This window comes from Anguilla rostrata, chromosome 19 (assembly GCF_018555375.3).
Source record: "Anguilla rostrata isolate EN2019 chromosome 19, ASM1855537v3, whole genome shotgun sequence".
NCBI classification, from domain to species: Eukaryota; Metazoa; Chordata; class Actinopteri; order Anguilliformes; family Anguillidae; genus Anguilla; species Anguilla rostrata.
The window spans coordinates 11,540,256-11,557,755 of NC_057951.1; the positions used below are offsets into that span (position 1 = coordinate 11,540,256).

The 17,500-nt window shown below is 50.2% G+C and overlaps 3 protein-coding genes across 8 annotated transcripts in view; 1 reads left to right on the forward strand and 2 right to left on the reverse strand.

Annotated features, from left to right (window-relative positions):
• Window positions 1-2,873, reverse strand: part of LOC135245926 (DENN domain-containing protein 2A-like) — a 32,757-nt gene extending 29,884 nt beyond the window's left edge. The window contains exon 1 of the mRNA XM_064319317.1: window positions 2,479-2,873. The gene's annotated coding sequence lies outside the window, so the exon portion shown is untranslated. The remainder of the gene's footprint in view (window positions 1-2,478) is intronic.
• Window positions 2,874-5,795: 2,922 nt separating this feature from the next.
• On the forward strand, window positions 5,796-10,464 carry adck2 (aarF domain containing kinase 2). The gene is made up of 8 exons (XM_064318900.1): window positions 5,796-7,384; window positions 7,680-7,826; window positions 8,089-8,217; window positions 8,348-8,443; window positions 8,740-8,985; window positions 9,445-9,573; window positions 9,779-9,832; window positions 10,102-10,464. Exons 1-8 carry the CDS (start codon window positions 6,476-6,478, stop codon window positions 10,240-10,242), a joined length of 1,851 nt encoding a protein of 616 aa, XP_064174970.1. The 5' UTR covers window positions 5,796-6,475; the 3' UTR covers window positions 10,243-10,464.
• An 836-nt stretch (window positions 10,465-11,300) lies between these two features.
• LOC135245670 (SRSF protein kinase 2-like) overlaps window positions 11,301-17,500 on the reverse strand; it is a 35,228-nt gene continuing 29,028 nt past the window's right edge. For 2 of the 6 annotated variants that reach the window (XM_064318883.1, XM_064318885.1), the window contains 6 exons: window positions 16,780-17,500; window positions 16,489-16,592; window positions 16,245-16,352; window positions 16,017-16,086; window positions 14,250-14,342; window positions 11,301-13,850 (listed from right to left, as the gene is read on the reverse strand). The exon at window positions 16,780-17,500 is cut by the window's right edge and continues 14 nt beyond it. In XM_064318883.1, coding sequence (XP_064174953.1) covers window positions 13,666-13,850; window positions 14,250-14,342; window positions 16,017-16,086; window positions 16,245-16,352; window positions 16,489-16,592; window positions 16,780-17,500 — 1,281 coding nt within the window. In that variant the 3' untranslated portion in view covers window positions 11,301-13,665. Of the gene's footprint in view, window positions 13,851-14,249; window positions 14,343-14,915; window positions 15,009-16,016; window positions 16,087-16,244; window positions 16,353-16,488; window positions 16,596-16,779 lie in introns of all 6 variants that reach the window. The other 4 variants (XM_064318881.1, XM_064318884.1, XM_064318882.1 and 1 more) reach the window with 2 other exon arrangements.

Below are 17,500 nucleotides of genomic sequence, written 5' to 3' on the forward strand. Positions count from 1 at the left end.
GCTGACACTCAAAAGATGGTGGGCGGGGCCAACTGCCACGCGGAACACAGCTTCTACTCATTTCAGGACAAATCAACGATCACCGCGTTCGTTTTAATGAAACCTAAAAGAAGAAAGTAGCACAAGAATATGAATTTATCACTTCTTTAATGCAGCCTGCCGGCCATAATGAAAAGATATTACATGCTCAAACACAACAGTTCAAGGGGTCGGATTGGTGCATTTCAGTGCAGTATATGCAGCTCCTTCATTCCTGTCCTCTCCATTAAGAACAGTGGAGGGTTGAGTCACAGCTGCGTGTGTGTGTGAGAGAGAGACCCAGGAGAAGGGGCTCGATAAAGGCCAGCCCAAATGCTTCTCCTCCGCAGAGGGGAGGGGGGTCGGGGACGGCGCTGTTATGACAGATGAAGGACGAGCAAGATTCTCTCAGCCCCGCAGAATAATTAAAAGTGACGGACGTGGATCGGGACGGGGGGGTTGGTTGGGGAGGTGGTGGGGGGTTGGGGGGGGCTGAGGCAGAGAAGACCCCGCAGCTCTGAACTCTGTGCCTTACCGCCCGTCATCGCCATCGCCCGTCTCATCTGCCCGCCAACGGCCATAAATATTCGGGCGAAAACTAAAACACATGGAGCTCTCTCAGAGGCCCAGCGCGGAGCTTCAGCCTGTAATTTACAAACGGCACACACATTTTTAATAAACAGTGCCATCTCGCCTCCTCCAGGAAGATGTACGGGACGAGGGCAGTGCCATTGGAGAGGGCTCGCGGTGTCAAGGAAAAGCAACTGTTTGTTTCCTGCCACAGAGAGAACGGTTAACTTTGCAGATGTTTTACTTCAAGGCCAAAAGCTGCTTCTTTCTGATAAAGAAGAGGAGGTCAGAAGGTCACCTCTTTAGAAACCTGAAATAGCATCTTTCGTCTCCATAGTACTTCCTGCTCTCTGTCTTTGCCAGGTGCTGAGCTGTTGAATTCCTATTCTTCTTCTTTCCCTTCTTTTTTAACACTTTGAATTTTTATTGATTGCAAAACGTAACTGCCAGTGCCTAAGCTCATGGAAATTCCGTTCTTGTTTTTCCGGATTTTTTTCTCCTCCTTTATCAGTGGTGCTGCGGAATCTGTCATTAAAGACCTGAAGCCAGAAGTCTGGAACCTGTGCCAGCACGTTATTATGAAACCCTTTTTCATAATAACGTGCCTTTTTCTCTTATGAAGCGCATTATTATGAAACCAATAACAGCACATTATTTACAGTGGGAAAAAAATCACCAATAACTGCCACACCTTAGGAGTAATTTCAACCAGACATTCCCAAACTTGCACTATGTTATGTAAAAGCATACTGGCTAGGCACTACTATACTATATTTAGCATGTTCTGAACACTGATGAAGCGATACCATTCTCAGTGTGTTCTGAACATTGACCAGGCACTGGTATACCATTCTCAGTGTGTTCTGAACACTGATCGGTCACTGGTATACTATACTCAGTGTTTTTCAGACCGGTCAGCTGGAAGGTCCATACTGCTTTCTCTGCAATCATTCAGTAAGACCCACAGTGTATATTGTTAGGGCGCCAAAACAAAATGGAAGTGATTTGAGAGAATGGGTCTTCGTTAAGACTTCGCTATAGAAAGACAACCACAGCAAAGCGTCTTCTCAAACTCAAACTTGAGACACGAAAAAGGGGAACCTCACTCTTGCGACAGTGTGTTTTAAAGGGGTACGGATTCACTCCTTGCTCTTATCTGGTCATTACATTTTAAACACAGCAGCATGAGGGGGAAACCAATACTGAGAAGCCCTTCAAATCGCCGACCAACGGCCATCCGAATGCAATTTACAGTGCCTTTCATGTGCAGAGAGGAGCAGAGCCTCCCTGGCCAGGGACAAGCACCCAGCTCTCAGAAACTATGCCGTGCACAATCTCAACAGAGGAGACCGTGAGCAGGGGAAGAGAGAAGCCATTGTTCCAGGAGATGAAATGGCACACCTCACTTATCCACTTATCCCCTCTTCTCTGTCCTGGGAGGCATGACCGGCGCACATCTGGGAGGTTAAACATGCATTTTTTAACCCCTCGGTCAAGCACAACTGGGCTCTTTCTCCGGCAGATTTTACACGTTTAGAGAGGGAGAGAAAGCTCACATCCTTTTGGAACTGCCTTGCCAGGTTCTGAGAGTTTAAATATGCCAACACTTTAAAAAAAAAATCCCCACAGGTTATGTTTGTTGTTTGCTTGCAGTTTTTTTGACCCCCACTCTAACCATTGCATTCAAAGGACTGACTTGGCACAGAAAGAGTCAATGGACAGGCTAGCCTAGCTGCATTCAGGCACACTTGTGTTCAGAGCCAGACTGGGCAATAAAGAGTACTAGTCAAATAAACACAGAGGCAAGCATTTCAGCTGGTTTTCCACACACACACACACACACACACACACACACACACACACACACACACACACACACACACACATTACCTTTCTCAGCTGGACAGACCCTGCAGAAGCACTTTTGCACTGGACTCTCATTTTCTGAAACCTGACACTGGATACAGCAGCATCCACTCGCATGATTTCCTCTGGAACCACTTTGCCTTTTCTCTTTTCTTCACGCTCAGTTTTCAAAGCCCTTCCCTCTGCAATCTGCGCTCTGTCTCCCAAACTCTGCAGAGAAGCTCCGGCTCTTTCCACGGTCTCAGCGGGGGAAAAGGGAAACTCAGGCAGAGCTGAGAACTCTTCCTTCCCAACTCAGAGCACAAAAAAGGTTTACAACTTCTTTTTCTTTCTCTCTCTCTCTCTCTCTCTCCCACTTTGAGTGTGTGGCTATCTTTTCCTGCAGTGACGTTGCCTCTCTCTTTCTCTCTCTCTCTCTCCTGACTTTTCCCACCCCTCCCTCTCTCATGACCCCCCCTCCTTCCCTCCCTCCCTCCCTCCCTCCCTTTCCATCATCGACACTGCCCCCACCCCCAACCCCCTGCCGCTGAACTAATCTGCAGCTGGCCCGGGGACTGGAGCCCTGGTTGCCACGGAAACGGACTGTCCTGCTCAAAGGCGGAATGGAGCAGGAAGGGGCAAAGCTGAGCGTAACTGAATACATAAATAACAGCCTCCTCGGGGAGCAAATTAAAAGTGCAGAGGGGATTTACTTTCCCAGTTTGAAAGAATTTCGAAAGCTTGCTGTCTTTGCCAAATACCTCTATTCTTTATTTACGTTATTATTCTCTCTCTCTCTGCAGTTCCACACCTCCCACAGTTATCATGCCTGAGAATCACAGAAATGTTAAATGTTCATTCATTTTGGGGAGAAACACTGCATCACATGATGGTTTTCTGGACAGGTCTGCTATGTTACCAGGTGCAGGCTTTCCACATAAACCCCCAGGGGACCCTCAGCTGTGCTGCTTGTGTCTGGTGCATTCAGAGCCTGGTGCATTGTGGGGCCTCTTTATGAGCAGGGAGAGTGAGTGAGGTGTGCTGACAGCGGGGGGCGGAGGTAAAGGTTGGTTGAGAGGAACAGACAGAGCAGGCTGGGAGAACGAGGACTCACTCAGCAGACCAGATAAGGACAGGATAAGGACTGACAGCAACACAGTAAACTGTTCAGCGTTAATTCAACTCTAACATTTAGAGGTTATATTAGTCCAATAGGACCCACATGTGCTCTCTCCTAGTAAAATGTACTCTGTAAAAGTCGACTTAACACTTAACATTTTGCTGCGAGCGCTGCCCTCCCGCTCTTACATTTCAGGCCAAAGGCTGCCTGTAGAATCTCTGCCTACAGCTACAGGGCCTAAAAAGCCCAGACAGCACCAGCTGCACAGCGCTGACCTAACCAGGTAGGCTTTACTGAGACCAGGTCAGAAAGGCCCAGAGGACTAAACCAGCGCACGAGGCAACAGACTCAGCCCACTTTATGACACCTTTCTCAGGAGTGAAAAGGCACTCGAGTGCAATTGTGGAGAAGAAGCCAACTTAAATGGGAGAACACAATGACCCTGACCCGGCCGAGCACGCAGGGAGCCCCACCCTTTGAAGTCCCCGGGAGACGGGGAGCCAGCAGCGTCTCTCTTCCTTGGGTGAAGGGGTCGGACCGTGGCAGCAGCTGTCTGGTGGGCCTTTCTCATATCGTTGTGTTGCCATGGTTGCCCGTTACAGGCCCGTGACGACTGGGGGAGTGCCAACGGTGAACCTCGTCACGGACACAAGCCGCCCACGCAAACGCACCGCGGCACGTGTGTCCGCTCAAACAGGTAGCCATGAAACCAGACTGTTCACTAAATCACCCTCTGATTACAGCAGCATGCAGAGCTGTAATGGTAGCTACACTGAGACTAACACCAATCATCACTCACATGCTGCAAAAATATAGGCCACTGCAGACAGTTCCCCTTGTCTCCAAGAATGCGCGCAACCAGCAACAGATTGGCAATCGTCTAATCACAAATAATCCATTTACACCAGTAAGGCAATAAATGATATAGATACATGCTAAAGGCATAGATTTGAATACTTTTAGAAAAAATACACTTCCTCAAGTACAATCACTTCACAGAAAAATTATTCTCTATACTCTATGTCCCCCTGTTGGCTACTTTGTGTAAATGTCTCTTCTTAAGGCTCATAAACATGTATTCACCTACCAATGTTTTTTGTCGATTCTATTGGTCATATTCTGTTCAAATGCACAGGCTAGGGCTGTATGGCCATACATATCCCACTCAGAAAAGTGAACAAGTTTCCCTCCAAATCCTGCCTGGGCAACAGCTGGTTGCTCCCTCTTGCTGGTTTTAGGACAGCTGCTCAGCCCGCTAAATTCAAGTTTGCAGTTTCTATCCCTATGCAGTATATATCCATGCAAAATGCTCTTCAAAATGCACAAAAATCACATTTCTCCTGCCATAGCAGAACATCCTTTGCCATGTTAAAAAGTCTACCTAATTTTATGTGACATATAAAAATTTATAAAAGTACTGGAATGCTTTTTTTGCAGTGTTATTTACGATTGTGGAAAAAAAAACTTGAGTATAAATTTTACAAAACATATGACTAGACATGCTTGAAAACATATCCACACTGTCTTTGGGATTATACGGAATAACATTATAAGAAATATTTCTTAGATTGGATGGTTCTTACCTGTTTTCCATACTGTTCACTGGAAGCATACAGAGACGTTTAGTCACACTGTCTTTGTAAGCGCCAAGCAATAAGGAGGCACCAACCAATAAGAATAAAGTCTTGAACAGCTGCAAATCAAGCAGCACGAACACTGTCCTTGAAAAGAAAAATGTAAGGGAGCAAATATGATTACCATTAATCACTGGAATAAAATAAAAATGAAAAAAACATACCAGAAAAATTTGGGGCTTGAGTTTTATAAAGATATGATGGACTTTTTGCAATTTCAGGATAACGTGCATGGCAAAGGAAAGTACCACATACCCAATAGCAAACAATAGTATAATAATAATAATAATAATAATAATAATAATAATAATAATAATAATAATAATAATAATCAGTATTAGACATTTATGAATAATTCACTGAATATTATAAACTGTGTTCACAGTATATTTATGACAATGACGACGATCATAACGAAGAGGCGCATCGATCATGTCATCATAACAATGATTGCAATAACTCATAACTATATTCTTATTATTATGATTATTATTGTTGTTGTTGAACGTTAAACGATTGCTTGCGAGAAATGTGTGCATATAACTTTAATTCACCAGCAGCTGCCCCGAGTAGTCCAGCCTACTTCTTTTTTGGCTGAGGAGCCGGAAGTAGGCGGGTATAGTATATACTGTAGTGTATATCGCCGGTGTTGAGGGCAGAAGGGACCAAGGGGCAGGTTAAGCTTTTGGGTTGAGTTACTACGAATCGGTATTTTTCAGATGGTTAGCAACGCATATATTTAGCCGGTGCAGGCGTACGCTTTGTTGGCTCCCTGGAATTCTGCATGGTTAAGCATGCTAGCCACGTAGATAGCCAGTTGCTAACTTCTGGAGTCTCTAACGAATGTCCGCTAGCCAGGGACTTGCGTATTCTAGAGAGACACACCGAACATGCCGACAATTTGCCGTGGATGCATTACTCAAAAACAGCAATCCTAGTTCCGATCGAACCTGGCTATAACGTTAGCTTGGCAACCACCCAGTCACGCGCGCAAATTCAAATGCACAGGAATTGCTTTTTGCTTGTTAGAAACTGCGAAATTTCATACCACGGCTTTACAATTTTGTCTGATATGTATTGGTGTGATCTACAAGCTAGTCGTGTATAATAGTGTTTAGTTGTCATTGCTTGCATGCTATGCCTTTGCTCCTGATAATAATAAAATGGCTTGCCAGCTGCTCTACCTAGTTAATTCGCGTCACGCTGCATTGTGTGCAAGCATTCAGTTCACTATTTAGGCTTCTGTATGGGTCCAGTATTTATAGATTCTGACGATTGACATTTTAAGATGGCAGTTCTACACGCGAGAACCTTTCTTTTAAACCTCAGGTGTTCCATCCCGAGAGTCATTATGTCTCCCTGTGTGCGATTTGCACCCATCCGGGGCTGCTTAAGCAAAAAGGTCCAGTATCTATCCCGGCTTCCCAGGCTGGCAGCGCTTTGTTGGGTGGCAGAAAAGACCGCATCCTGCGTTGCGAGCTGCCAGGAGGCGTCCCAACATCAGCGACCAGCAGACAGGAAGTCTTTAGTGAGGGTTCAGGTACACAAGCTGGCCTTCGCCGTGAGGCTTTGCTTCCGTGCGGTGGTCCTGCTGCTGAAGTTTGGCCCCTTGCTCTTGCTGTACCCGCTGTGTCTGGTCTCGGGGCGCCTGGGCTCCCGCTGGCTGGACGCCCTGCTGTGGGTGACGGAGACGTCGGGCCCCACCTTCATCAAGCTGGGCCAGTGGGCCAGCACCAGGAGGGACGTCTTCTCCCCGGAGTTCTGCGACAGGTTCTCCCGGCTGCACGTGCAGGTGCGCCCCCACTCCTGGGCGCACACCAAGCAGTGCCTGCGGGGGGCCTTCGGGGACTCCTGGAAGAGGCTGTTCCGGTTCCACAGCCGGGAGCCCGTCGGGTCGGGCTGCGTGGCCCAGGTGTACCGGGCCTCGGCCCAGGTGGACAGCATCCAGGACCCGGTCTTCCAGCAGCTGGTGGGCGACATGGAGCGGGACGACCCCCTGGAGGCCTGGGAGATCCCCGGGCTGGGCGGGACTTTGGGCTCACTCTGGGGGCGGGGGCACGAGGACGCCGACGGAGAAGAGCTGAGCAAAGACGGGAGGGGTGGTGGGGGTGACCGGCCCTCAGCGGGACACGGAGAGCAGGGCCGAACTGGGGACACGCCCCACAAGCAAGAGCACCTGATGTCAGTAGCTATCAAGGTGTGTACTTGTGAGGGGTGAAATTGCATCTCATTTTTAACAGTATTTTAACAAACTATGATTTTTAGCCTCAAAATAGCCTTAATTATTAGACGCGATTGTTGCTCCTCAGCCCCTTTTTTAATGGGAACTGTATTCAGTTTCATAAATGTGTTTTCTGTAAATTATCCAGTTCAAAGTTAGTTGCATCCGTTAGAGCTTTGCTGTAATTCACAGTGTCATGGAGTGTTTGTTAATCTGTAGAAGGGTTCATGTTAAATGAGAATGGAAGTGATTGGGCCCTGTCTCTCTCTAGGTGCTTCACCCCGGGGTCCGGAGGCAGGTGCAGGTAGACCTGCTGCTCATGAAGGCGGGCAGCTGGGTGCTGCACTGTCTGCCCGGCCTGAAGTGGCTCAGCCTGCCGGAGATTGTGGACGAGTTTGAGAAGCTCATGATCAGACAGGTACAGTCCTCTCCTCCTCTGCAGTTGTGTGTAGTGCAGGGCTGGGCTGGTCCTGGGCATAGGCGAGAAGGGTGGTTACCGAAGGAGCTATCAGTCTAGGGGGGGTGCGCACTCCTGGTCCGCAATGGCCATCTCTCCCAGAAAGGCCAGAGCCGTGCTTGGTTTAGTGTAATTAATCATTCACACAGCCTGTGCTTTTTCTCTGGCTCTTTGGACTGCACCGGTGAAATTATTTTGGAAATGCTTTCTTACGGTCTCACAGATTGACCTGCGATACGAGGCGGAGAACATGGAAAGATTCCGGGAGAATTTTCGGGATGTGGATTTCGTCACGTTCCCTACGCCTCTTCGGCCGTTCGTCACCAGGAACATTCTGGTGGAAACATTCGAGGTGAGCTTTTTATTCCAGGCAGTAAACCCTCCCTGATGTGTTCGTCAGGCTGTGAAGCACACGATGAGCAAACAGATGTGAATGAAGCGCTCTCCAGCACTCTGATGCATCCTGCCGTTCGCTCTTTCAGGAGAGTGAACCCATCTCCAACTTCCTGACCCAAGACGTGCCGGAGGAGGTGAAGCGGAGGATTGCCAGGATGGGAGTGGACACTCTGTTGAAGATGGTGAGCGGCGAGTGGTGGAGCATCACTCAGATAGAGCGGGGGGGGGCGGGTCAGCGTACAGCAGGGCTTCCCAGCCCTGTTCCTTGAGATGTACCATCCTGTAGGTTTTCACCCCAGCCCTAACAAAGCACACCTCATTCAACACCAAGAGATATCGCTGAGCTGCGCCGAATTAGGGCTGGAATGAAAGCCTACAGGAAGGTAGATCTCCAGGGCTGGGCAGCCCCGGCCGTACAGGTCCAGCGGTACGGTTGCCCCTCCCTGACAGGCCTGCCTGGTCGTGTCCCCCCCTCCAGATCGTCGTGGATAACTTTGTGCACGGGGACCTGCACCCGGGGAACATCCTGGTGCAGGGCGGGCGCGGGGAGGCCCCGCTGGGCACGGCCACGCTGACGGACCTGTGCGACACGCTGGTGGTGAGCATGCGGCCCGCCGCCGCGCCGCTGCGCCTGGTGCTGCTGGACGCCGGCATCGTGGCCCGGCTCAGCGAGGGGGACCTGCGCAACTTCCGCGCCGTCTTCACCGCCGTGGTGCTCCGAGAGGTAAGCGGCGTGAGTCGGGGATTCGCCCGAGGTGGAGGTGGAGGTGGGATGTGAACCTGGGCCGCTCAGTTGCCCAAAGACAAACACGTTACCAGTCAGCTAACGGGCAAAAACGCCCCCTACGGGCAGCGTCGTTTTGAACCTGAGGGTTCCGCTGCCAGCGTTGTCACAGTAACTATGTAGCTATGAGGCCTTCGCTTTTACTGCACCTCACTGTGCTTACTAGCGATCTAGCCCGGCTGCACACACACTACGTAACCACCCGCTGGGATTGGCCACCTGTTGCCCTATACTGATGAAATGGTATATGAACAGGCTTTGTGATTAGCAGGGGTTATCCTTGACAGTTCACAGAAAATTCTGTTTTTTTGTCCGCATGGGCATTTTTCGATATGTGTGACCTGAACCTCCTGGACATAGATCTGCAGAACCTGGCATTGTTTTTAACGGTCTCTGCAGGGGGAGAGGGTGGCGGAGCTCATCCTAAACCACGCCCGGGCGAACGAGTGCCAGGACGTGCCCAGGTTCAAGCGGGAGATGGCAGAGCTGGTGAACGAGACCCTCAGCAACACTCTCACTCTGGGGAAGGTACGAGAGCGACAGGGCTCTACGCCTGCTTGGGCCATCTGCTTTCTTCCCCTGTCCCTCCTTTCTCTCCAACTGTGTGAGCCACACCCAGCCGCAAGATGGGAAAGCAAGATGGCCGCCGTTGGGGTGTTAGATATTCTCTACTGCTGTGAGTCTTGAGAGTTTCTGCAGTACAGACTGAACTGATCTCTGCTTTTCTATCCAGGTGCAGGTGGCTGATTTACTCTCCCGTGTCTTTGGGCTGTTGATCACTCACAAGGTAAATATACAGCTGCATTTACATTGAGGAAATTAGCAGATGCTCTTATTCAGAGTAACAGTCACAAGTGCGTCCATCCACACAAATGTGGAGTGTTTATAAAAAATTTAAAAAAGACTGGCAGCAGGTGGATGATAAGCTAAAGAACAAAAGCACTAATAATCCTTTCTGTTTGCTGTTGCCTTTTAGAGGGTGCACTTGCTTAATTTGCAACTGATTAATTATCTTGTCCTTGAAGGCCCTCTTGACATGTTTGTTCTGACTGGCAGGTGAAGCTGGAGAGTAACTTCGCCTCCATTGTGTTCGCCATCATGGTCCTGGAGGGCCTTGGCAGATCCCTGGATCCCAACCTGGACATCCTGAAGATCGCCAAACCCATGCTGCTAAAAAACTGCGCCTCCCTCCTGTAGCTCGACAAACCGACGTTAGAGCTGTGGCTAATTCACTCACTAAGACCACATCATCCCATGTCTCATTTACCTCTGTGTTGTCCTTCAGAAAAATATGACTGGAGACGCTGCAAGTGCAAAACGTAGTCCATAGAGGGGTTCCTGATCTTATCCCAGAATGAGCAGTGGGGCCAAAACTTGTAAAACACCCCGATTCAACTAATTAAAGTTGTGATTGGCTAATTTGTTGAAGTAGGTTTTTTATTGCTGGGTTAGAACAAAAGCCTACGCCGATTATAGTCCTTATCAGGAAAGATTGGACACCTGTCTTCAGGTATACACAGAAGAGGGAGAAGGGAGCTGAATGAAACTGCACTTGACAATCCCTCTTGTTTGAGGAACAATGGAGTTTAACCATTTATTGCTACCTGTTTGTGTTTTATTAACTCAGGTTGAAATGGCGGTGTTCGTGTCACTGCGTTTACTTTTGACTGCTACACGTAGAACAGTTTCTAATGACAGTTGCTAGTGCTCATCGAGTGCATATGGACTCATTGTAGTAGCTAGACTAATGTACAGTGCAGTACTGGTTTGTTTTGGCGCAGCTACTCCTTGAGCAAACATCTTCACTGCACGTGATATTCATGTCTGTTTATTGAAATGTACAGGTTGTCATTGCGTATTCTCATTTTTCATGTAACTTGTTTTTTTTCCTGTCCGACCAGACATATATTTTTACACCACAACAACAGTGTCTAAGATTTGTCTTTTAAATACTTCTGTCTGTGCTTATTCCTGCAGTCCTACATTTTGCACAGGTTTGTCATACCTGTGTATGACACTTCAAAATTAAAATCAGAACCACAATTTAACAACTGTTGCTGCTGGAAGATTTAGCAGAAATCACAATGACATTCAAACACACAAAAAACTAGTGCCGATATCCGCAGGTCTTGTGCACTACGTTCATTTCTCACTGCACATTTGGGATTGTGGGTAACGGTTCCCCTGTGCCTTACTGCAGGGGGTGAGGCACTGGGAAATGGAGGCAGACCATATGACACGGGTCACACCACGAGAACCATCCTTCCATTTACAGTTTTATTAAGTCTGTCAATGAAAAACACAGACGAGAAGAGACGCGATTCGCTCGATGTCAGGAAGAACAGTCGGCATGGCTGAAAGAGTGAGATCAGGAGCATTTGGTGCAAAAAATTCATTATAATTACTATTATTGCAAAAAACATTTGATCAATATTTACCACCATCACACATGTCCAAAAACAGCAGCACTGTTCATGAGGGGGAGGGGGAGGGGAGGGTGTGACGTCAAAGTAAAAAATAACTAATAATTTTAACAGTTACAAAAGAAAAACACAGCTAACAGACAGAACACAATCACCTCAACGGGGACGAGATTCGGTCACTGTCACAACACCAGTTTTCAGATTTTTTTTTCTCCCTTTTTTAAACGAATACATTTGTTTGAAAAATATTTCACCATCTATTTATATTAATTTATTTATTGCGAAAATAGGCAACTGAACAGTGATGAGTGAGGCGTGGAGTGGAAGAGCTGTTGGCACTGAGCTGTAATGTGCAGGGAATGTAGTACCTTATCTGGCCACCGGGGGTGCAACTGGAGGTTCCGCCAGCTCTGTGCCACCACAGACCCCTGTTTCTGTTCAGCACGGGGGTGGGCATTAATTAACTGGGTGTCCACGGCAACCTTGTGCTGGCGAGGCTTGTACCTCCACCCTGGGAATGACGAGCGTTCTCGGTCCGTACTCCATCTGGCGCATCAGTGTCCCAGCATTATGTACAAAGTTAATCCCTGAACAAATGTACAGACGAGCGCAACCTCCATTTTGAAACCACTTCAGGGGAAGTGAGGTCAAGAATGTGGGGTTCGAGGAGCAGGGGGGAGGGGTATTTTAGGAGAAGCTGCTTGAGAGCTCGAAACTGCACGTTTTAAAAGAGGAACAGAGGTGTAGGGACGTGATAGGGCCTGGGAAGTGGAGGGTCTTAGTGCCGGAGCAGGCAGTGAGACGTCCTCAGTCCCGGCTCCACGGACAGCGTGGGCCTCTTCCTGGTACACGGGGGGAAGAAGCGAGCAACGGAAAAACAAACCGATGAAAGGAACAAACCCAACTGCCTCTTCAGTACAACGTCTATCTGCCCATCTGTGTGTCCCTGCATTCACAATCCTTACAGCAGAAATCTCGCACAGACAAAGCGGTCGGTAAGAAGAGAGACTCTCTGTTCCTTCCCCTGCCCTCTGCGTGAGAGCCAGCTGTTCTGGCGCCCCCTGGTGCCCAGGGGTCCCCCCCTCCCATCTGCAGGGGGCCTGGAATGTGGCGTGGAGCTGAGAGCAGGGGTGGGGGCTGTAAACGGTTGGGCAGCGCTGCCTGTGTAGGGCTACAGTGCGCAGGAGAGAGAGGGGGAGGGAGCTGAAGAGAGAGAGAGAGAGAGAGAGAGAAAGGGGGGGGGGGTGGCCTCTGCATCTCTTCCTCAAAGCCTCAGCAGAACACAAACTCAATTCAATCACCTCTATGGCGCAACTGACTGGATATTGTTTTTTTAAAAAGTGTAGTTAAAAGACATTGTCATGTTAAGACAACAGTGAAAGAGGCTTATGTTCTGGTACTATATCTTGGGGGGAAAAGCTGTTAAAGTAAACGGGAGGTGGGTCAGTCTTGTGAATTGAACCGGGGCTATTGCACCACTTTGGCCAGCAGCTCAGTTAAAGATACACACTCATACATACTGGTCCAGTTCCCACTTTTCAAACAGTTCAGGAGAGCTGAGCCTACTGGACACAAACAACGTGCCCTCTCGCAGTGTCCTCTATGCCTGGAGCTCCCTCTACTGGTGGGAGGTCCACGCACAGAAGTGTCTCTGTGTGTCTTAGGTTGCTGTACTCCTGCTCTTCCTCTACCCTCAGAGAGGAGATGTTTTCATGACAAAATCACTTCCCCTGTTAGTCTCAGGGGTTTAGGTCCACCCCTCTTCCGCTCCCGCACACTGCTCCACTCCGCTAGGCTAATGTGCATGCTGCCTTCTACCTCACCCAGGGCTCGTGTCCTCACGTACCCTGGCTTAATGAGTGGGGGTGGAACTGATCTGTCAGGGGTGGGGGTGGGACGGGGAGCAGAGTGGGAAGACAGGAACTGACTGGGTAAGAGCTTCCCTCCTGCTAAGACTCGCGGAGTGGTGGGTGGAGGTGTCGGGCGCCTGGTTTTTCGGCGTGTGACAGAAGGGCTCCTCACTGGGCAGCTTCTGCGTGTAAATCTGCCCAAGGGTGTGCATGGGGGTGAGTTCAAAGGGGCAAATCACACCCCCTTACCCCCACCCCACCCTCCCCTCCCCCTTCCTCCTTCCCTTTCCCTCTCTCCAGTCTGTGTGACGTGTAGCAGTTCTGGAGGCTACCACAGGGGGGCAGCGCTATGAGCTGAGCCAGAGATGGTTGAGGCACTCCCCAGCGGAGGCCCTCTTCTCTGGCACCATCTCCAGCATGGGCAGGAGGAAGTTGGTGAAGTGCCCCGCCTCCTCAGGCGGCCAGCCGTACTTCTCCACCAGCACGTCAAACAGTGACCAGGGCTTCAGCTTGGTGATGTGCCTCAGCTCACCTGCAGGGGGCAGTACGGAGAACACAGCTCAGACATGGAGACCACCAGCTGGAATGGGCGGCGACAAGAAGACAGTAATGAGGGTGCAACAAGCAATAGGCCTCATAAGTCATGTTGTCATTTCCTTCAGGTTTGATAGCATTTCCAAGACTTCCGAATCAAAAAATAGACAGCCTATGGGAGAAATGAACAGCTAACACACAGTAATATCAGGGACACAGCTAACACAGTGATATCAGGCATATTCCCCCAACATAACTACACATCAGTGAAATGTGAAACATACAGTTACAGTGTAGCACTGTACTGTAAGAGGGTGTGCAGGGAGGAGTCAGGGTGGCTCCTGCCCGTCGTGCGTGGCACTCCCCTCCCTCTCCTGCGGGGGGCGCTGGCAGTTACCTTTCTTGGTGAAGAACTCGCGGCTGTACTTCCCCGCGACGGCCAGCTTTCGCGGCACCTTCCCCAGCAGCTCCATGATCAGAGCGATGTGATCTGAGCGCCGCGCGGCCATGACAACGGCGTGACATCACACAACAGAACACGGGACACCCACGTCAGTACGCCCATGCACACACACACGCTGCGGGACCGACGGACACACTGCCGTCCGCGGACACTGACAGACAGACTGACACGCTCCCTCTGGTCTAAGACCACTGCAGCTCAGGGTGTGGAGGTCCGTGTGCTTAATGACGCTTCATCTACAGAGGGAACAGCATCACCCTCAATGGCACCTGCAAAAGCAGGTGATCTAAGCTCCCATCCAAATATACTGACTAAGGAAGTTCTCCAAGTTCTCCACGTCCAACGCAACTGATGAGTCACTCCAATGTTGTTCAAAGTCCAGTACACATTACACAAGAGTAACACACTGATACTCTCCAAAATAAGGTGTTAGTTGATTAATTCAGAAATATTTTGCCCTGGTTTAGGCTTTGCATGCGAAGCCTGCCTGCCTGCCTGCCTGCCTGTCTGTCTGTCTGCCTGCCTGCCTGTCTGTCTGTCTGTCTGAGTGTCCGTCTGGGCAGCTGTCCCTCAGCCCCGGCAGCACACCCCCAGCACTACCTCTGCGGTTGAAGAATTCCCGGGAATATTTTCCGGAGAGTGCAAATTGCCTCGGGATACACCCCAGCAGCTCAATGATGTGGGCTATGTGGTCTACAGCGGAGAGAGGGAGGGAGCAGAGGAGGAGCAGAGGAGGAGGAGGAAGGAGCAGGGAAGGAAGGAAAGAAAGACAGCGCAGTGTTAGTCACCCCACAGAAGTGGAGGGGAGGTAGAGCAGGAAGGAAAGGAGGAGAGGAAACCCTGTCCACAGTCTGATTGGCTGACAGGCGCGTCCTCTGTCACAAGTAAGCATGTGCACCCCTCTCCACACCGTTTAGGGTTAACATGCTAACGTGCTAACGTGCACACAAACGTCTGCGCATCATCTTACCACATACCCTCTATCTGCAGCTACACAACTCAAACGGCAACTTAAACAGCCAACTGCAGCTTAATTAATACTCATTATCATCAAGATCAATGTTTTATTTTCCCTTCATCGCAAATGATATGCACTTTATTAAGGCACTGGTGTGCAAGCAGTGCACACGTTTGTGACAGAGTGCATGAAGTCCATTCTTCATAGCAGGTTATGGATATTTATAGATGAGGGAAAACATAAGCAGATGTAGAGGTGCAGATGGAAGAAATGTGTGTAGGAGGATAAAGAGGTACAGCTCTGTAAAATGTCAAGTGTAAAATAGTATACAGTCCTGGAGCTAAGGTTAGAAAGAATTTGAGGGCAGGGTGAGAGTATTGGTGGCTGGGTTAGAGCATATTTGGGGCTGGGTTACAGCGTATTGGGTCAGGGTGACAGCACTGGGGGCTGGGCTAGAGCGTACTGATCCATTAAAAGCTTGTTTATAATGTCTGCAATTCAGAGGCAAGACATGCTGCATCAGCACAGTATCAATATTCACTCTAGTCTTTTTAACAGACTGGGAGAAAGACCATACTGTCATTTTACATATGAGTCTAAAAACCTGTGTGCGTGTGCATATGAATGTATGCGTCTGCTTATAAGTTGAGTGTGTATGTGAATGTGTGTGTGTGCGTGTAAGTGTGTATCTGCATGTGTTAGTATAGACTGTCCCCCCGGGTCACGGCAGGATACAAACTGACCTTCATCCCGTGAGTAGTCCTCCCCAGAGTGGGGCTCAAACAGGTAGTCTCCGGTGGCCAGCTCAAAGGCCTGGAGGGAGAGCACAGGGCACAGTCACAGCTGACACTCTGCCACACGTGTGCATGAAGGAGCCGTGTGTGTGACCCGATGGGTCCTACTTCCGTTCCTCATTACTGAGCCACAGGTGTCTGCCTCTTACAGCATCCTCAGTAACCGCGGTTACTCACCATGCAGGCAGTGCTCCAGATGTCGGCTGGGGTGCTGTAGCCGGCCCCGATCAGGACCTCGATGGCGCGGTACTGCCGCGTCTGGATGTCCTCCGTGAAGTGCTTGTGCTGAGAGAGGAAAGATGGGCTGAGCACACTAACACATGCGCACAACCGCACACGTACACTCACGCAAACCACGCCCATTCATAGGCCCCGCCTCCCCCCACAGGCCACACCTCCCCCCACAGGACCCGCCTCTCACCACCCAGCAGGCGTTGCCCAGGTCAGCGATCTTCACCCTCAGGGTGTGGGCGTTACGCGGGTCCAGAGGGTTCACCAGCAGGTCTGCTGCTCGGGCCTTTGCTGCTGCTGGGCAAGAGAAGCGCTCTGCTCAATCACAACAAGCCAGGGTGTGTGTGTGTGCATGTGTGTGTGTGTGTGTGTGCGTGCGTGTGTGTGTGCGTGTGTGTGTGCGTGTATGTGTGCGTGTGTGCGTGTATGTGTGCGTGTGCGTGCGCATGCACACGTGCATGTGTGCGTGTGTGACCCTCACCTTTGGGCGTGTCCCCGGTGCTGGAGGAGGACACGGTGCGGCTGCGGTCGGCGGGGGGGCTGTGCAGGGGGGGCGCTGTGACGCTGTCGGGGGGGGCTCTGGACGTGGGGTCCAGGGGCAGCTCGGGGAAGCGTGGCGAGGTGCCTCGGTGTCGCCCCCCGTTGGCCAGGGCGGGCGTCTCCCCGTTGAAGAGCTCGTAAGAGGAGCTGACTGACCCGTCCCGGTCGGTGGCGCTGATCTCGGACTCCACCAGGGGGCAGAGTGGAGCCGCGCTGACGCCGCGCTGCTGGAACCCGGGCACCACGTGCCCGTTGGCTTTGGATGTGACCGTCAGTGCAGGACTGGCACGGCTCACTGGGTCTCCTCCAGCATCCTCAGCATCCTCCTCCTCCTCTTCATCATCCTCATCGTCATCATCTTCTTCCTCCTCCTCCTCTTCTTCTTCTTCTTCTTCTTCTTCTTCTCCTTTACTGTCGTTTCCCTTCACTTTCTCCAACTTTTCTTCTTTCACTACTTCCTTCTTTGTATTCTCTTTTTCCGCCTCTTTTTCAGGGGCTGCAGACTCTTGTTTTGCCGTTGTCTCTTCTTCCTCATCTTCATCCTCCTCCTCCTCCTCTTCCTCCTCATCCTTCTTCTCTTCTCCCTCCTCTGCAGCTGCTGCTGAGCTCTCTTTCTCAGAGTGCAGGTTCCCCTCCTGTGAATCCTCACGCTGCAACTGCTG